General features: G+C 38.3%; 2 protein-coding genes across 3 annotated transcripts; one reads left to right on the forward strand and one right to left on the reverse strand.

The window, feature by feature from the left end:
* The first annotated feature begins 356 nt into the window (after positions 1–356).
* Positions 357–1,660, forward strand: LOC108360628 (mitochondrial ribosome-associated GTPase 2). 2 transcript variants are annotated; one of them, XM_017612992.1, is made up of 3 exons: positions 378–386; positions 470–572; positions 641–1,660. In XM_017612992.1, coding segments are annotated over exons 1-3 (1,110 nt in total). In that variant the 5' UTR covers positions 378–384; the 3' UTR covers positions 1,646–1,660. The 2 variants fall into 2 exon arrangements, with proteins under 2 accessions (XP_017468480.1, XP_017468481.1); XM_017612991.1 differs by having other exon boundaries at positions 357–572.
* On the reverse strand, positions 1,651–2,770 carry Wdr82 (WD repeat domain 82). Its single transcript, XM_017612993.1, has one exon. It carries the CDS (start codon positions 2,691–2,693, stop codon positions 1,740–1,742), a length of 954 nt encoding a protein of 317 aa, XP_017468482.1. The 5' UTR covers positions 2,694–2,770; the 3' UTR covers positions 1,651–1,739.
* Between the last annotated feature and the right edge of the window lie 1,557 nt (positions 2,771–4,327).

Raw genomic sequence — 4,327 nt, forward strand, 5'->3', positions numbered from 1 at the left:
CGCCTTTTCATAAACTTACCCTTTCAATCACAATTTTTCGTGCTATAATAGATTGTAACTAAATATAAACTACTTAGTTTTCAACAAAAACCTTATTTAATAGTAAATTTCAAATATTTTAAACATATTTCGAATAGGAACTTATAACTTTTTTACCATCTGCAAAACTGACGAAGTGGCAACCATCTAAAGAAGGAGAAATCAGCTGACACGGAAAAATTTAAATTCCGCGATTTCTGCGCTACGGGCTACAACTACAGAAAAATTCTGCGGTGTTGAGTTTTCATTTACATGGCGCTTTGGTAAGACAGATCGTGTCAGCTGACTCGGGTTTACGTACCGGTAGGTTTACGTTCTTGACTAATTTCAGCTTTAAAGTTTACCATGTGTGTTTCGTAAATTCCATTAATACACACACCAATTGCATAAATCTTAAAATGTTTTTTTCTCGCTCTTTACCGATATTTAGGAAAATTTCCGCAGGCGAATACTGTTTAAGAATTTTATTACGAAAAACACATGCCTTGCCAAAAGCCTTGCGTCCCATCAAAACAAAATCGACTCGAAAAGAGGTTTGGTGCTGCTTTTAATATGTATGCACATACATACATATTTATTAAATCTGAACTCTTTACGACAGCCAATATTCTTTGTGGATTCAAAACAAGTTAATGTAATCGGAGGGAAAGGTGGAGATGGATGTATATCTTTTTTGCAAGTTTGGTGTAATGAACGAGCTGGTCCTGATGGCGGGGACGGTGGAAATGGTGGACACGTTATTTTCCAATCAACTACAGATGTGCGAAATTTTAATCATATACTTAGTACTTTGCGTGGAGTATCAGGAGAAAATGGAAGTAGCGAAAACTGTCATGGCAAGAATGCTCAGCATACTATTGTAAAAGTACCAATTGGAACCGTGGTGCGAAATAAATTGGGTTGTGTGGTGGGGGATTTAAGTGAAGTAAATTTAATGTTTGTTGCAGCGCGTGGAGGCGTGGGTGGAAAAGGAAATCGGTTCTTTGCGACCGCAGTCCAAAAATCACCGAAGATTTGCGAGTATGGACCACAAGGTGAAGAAGCAACATACATTTTGGAGTTGCGAACTATGGCGGATGTTGGGTTTATTGGGCATCCAAATGCTGGTAAAAGTTCTTTGCTAAATGCAATTACCCGAGCGAAGCCCAAGGTTGCACCCTACCCTTTCACGACTCTGCGACCATACGTTGGAATGGTGCAGTATGAGGACTTCACTCAATTGACAGTGGCTGATTTGCCTGGATTAATACCCGGCTCGCATCTTAATAGAGGACTTGGTATACAATTCCTTAAACATGCAGAGCGTTGTAAGGTTTTACTTATTGTTCTAGATGCTAGTTTGGAAGAATCCCATCTTCATTATGAACAATTATTGCATGAATTAAGACAATTTAGCCCTACTTTGGCAGAGCGACCTAAAATAGTGGTTGCAAATAAGATGGATTTACCAGAAGCCAAGGAGAACTATTTAGATTTACAAAAAAAACTTGCTATGAAACTGATTCCAATCAGTGCGAAAACAGGCGAAAATCTCTGCCAGTTATTATCTATTATTCGCGAGTATTATGAACGACATAAGCCAAATAAATTACGAAATGATTTGTAACTCTTTTGGTTTATATTTATTTCTATTAACTAAAATTTAAATTTCGATTTAGTTCCAAGAATACATACAAAGATTTTTATTTTTATAAACGATTTTATAGATCCTCTTCAGCAGTTGGCAGCCAAAAAGCCATATTAGTACAAGCCGATGCAAGCATCATGTATTTGGGGTTGAATTGTACGCACTGCACGGGCCCTGGGTGATCCCCATTTAAAACACATACTTTACAACCAGTATCGGCATTCCATATGTGTACTCGGCCGTCTGTACTTCCCGAAAATATAAATTGTGAATCTGGGCTGAAACTTGCTTCTATGGGAATACCTTTGTTGTTCGGATAACCAGTAAATGTTTGTAAAGGAGTACCATGAAACGCATCTACTAAACGTATAATAGACCCGTTTGTACTAATAAGAATTATTTTGCCATCCCTTGAAAACTTCAAACCAGTCCAATCACATTCTTTTTCTTGATATAGTTTGAAAGTGACAAAAGGACCTTTATCAAATGATCGCAAATCATACAATTTAATGCTCTCAGAGTTAACGCCAGCTGCAAATATTAATCCTTCCGGGTCGTATGCAGCAACAGGGCGTCCAGGTAAATTCATTAGGCCTTGGCAATTGGGTGAGCGCAGATCCCATAGTCGCAAAGTCTTATCCAAAGAACCAGATAGAAAAGTGTCCTCAACCGGCGAAATACACAGCGAAATTACTTTTTTAGTATGGCCAGGAAAGTAGCGTAAATATTTATTATCATGGAGACTTAAGTATCGTATGGTGTCATCTACTTTAGTTGAACTGTGAATTGCTGTATTGTTGGCGTGGGTGAATCGTATTAAGTCAACGCCATATTTCTTTGAGTTAACAGTTCGAGACTGGGTTCCTTTTTCACAATCGTAAATAACAATTTGGTCATCCTCGCTGCATGAAATCAAATGTTCACCATTGGGAGAGAAATCGATCGCGTTGATTTTGTCAGTATTTTCACGGAATACCTTTGCAACTTTAAAACTTTTTACAACAGAATCGACAAGTTTCATCTTCATTTTGGCTTTGTATTTTATTACACTCGCTCGATGTAAACAAGCCACAAAGGAAATAAATAAAAGTGATGTGCTGAATTGCCGGTACCCAATACTCGGTAACCAGTACCACAGAAAGATTTCGGTACCCAATACTTCCTTTTCGGTACCCAATTCCGATTATATACACACAACCAGTGTGACCGTTTTGATCCAAGTGGATCAAAATAATACATTTTTCCTTTTTCAATTTTGATACTTTTCCAAATACAAATGAAAAAAATCTGTAAATGTTTATGCATTACAAAACATGTCGTGCACCTGTGGCAACGTACATCCAAAATTTCATTGTCGTTCTCTGAACGAACCTTTCATGTATTAGTTGCGTTCCCTAAAGGCCGGTCCACATAGAACTTTCGCGTTGGCTTTGGCGTTGGCGTTGGTTTGACAGAACGCACATTAAAAGTATGCTTGCTACAATGAACGCTTGGCAGCGAATTCTTGGGCCACTAAATTAACATATTAACGACAGATAAATTAATATTTCATATCAATGATTGCATTAAAAATGATATTTCTTGCCAGCACTTCATTAAAAAGGATAAAAATTTCACATATTTTTTTTATTTGCAACAGCTGACGAGCGACGCACGCGAAAAGTTAAGAGTTGGCCATCTTTTTGCTTTGTGCTGGCGTGAGCGTTGTCGAATTTTGGCTATGTGGACGGCTGCATTTGAATTCATGTATTCATAGTCAGCTGTAGAAGCGACGCCAACGCCAACGCAACGCCAAAGTTCTATGTGGACGGGCCTTAACTCGCAAGAAGTTGCAATAATTTACAGGAATTTACCAGAAAGCGTTCCCGTACTCGGTTCTCTGGCTTCTTTTCCCTTTCGACAGTTTTACAGGCTTTAACCCTGAAAATTTGGGGAACGCAACTATTGTGATTCATGGTCCATGTCGAAAAACGTCAAAATGTGAACAAACGAACAGTGTCATAGCGCTGGATTTTTTTATTTTCGCTATGTTCAATAACAGAAACTAGGGCTTGGTACTCGGTAAGTCCCTGTTTCCACAGGAAAACACCAATGTCATGATAACCATGTCACAAAATATATTTCCAATGGATACCGCCTTATTGCTTGACTTCTATTGCAGGCAATTTGATAGTTTGACAGCCATATTTTCACTTGATAGAAAGCGTGCTGGTGGTTATATCGATGAAATATTAGAAGAAAAATATTAGAAGAAAAAGTCAAAATACACACTGAGCAGCTCCAGTCTCTCTTCGGGAGTCTCTCTTCAAAAATATCTGAGTTGGAAGAGAAGCTTGTCAGGCGTTTGGATGCGGAAGTAGCGACTTTGACAGCAAGAGCGGTTGAATCTTCTGAGCATATGGCCATTTACTAGGCGCCCAAATAGTACGATTTCGTACAAAAATTAAAGCATTTTTCACAACTCTGATATGTATATTACTGGTAGTTTTTCAATTTATCACATTGTATTTACATTTGGGGTGTTCACAGTTCGTTCCAAATTATGTCTGAAAATGTAGACGTCTACATTTTGAGACATCTTTAGCATCAAACTGTGAGCACCCCTTTCTAGCAGTCGTCGCAAAATCGTCTCAAAACTTTGCTGGTGTTGCCAGACATTTC

Source organism: Rhagoletis zephyria, unplaced genomic scaffold, assembly GCF_001687245.7.
Source record: "Rhagoletis zephyria isolate East Lansing unplaced genomic scaffold, Rhagoletis_zephyria_1.1 Rzeph_scaffold_00597, whole genome shotgun sequence".
Classification (NCBI taxonomy): domain Eukaryota; kingdom Metazoa; phylum Arthropoda; class Insecta; order Diptera; family Tephritidae; genus Rhagoletis; species Rhagoletis zephyria.

Excerpts from the sequence above, each read along its gene's own strand:
- Wdr82 (XM_017612993.1), bottom strand. The coding sequence starts at position 2,693 with ATGAAGATGAAACTTGTCGATTCTGTTGTAAAAAGTTTTAAAGTTGCA.
- LOC108360628 (XM_017612991.1), top strand. The coding sequence starts at position 438 with ATGTTTTTTTCTCGCTCTTTACCGATATTTAGGAAAATTTCCGCAGGC. Across the intron at positions 573-640 it reads CAAAATCGACTCGAAAAGAG|CCAATATTCTTTGTGGATTC; the intron begins GTTTGGTGCTGC and ends TCTTTACGACAG.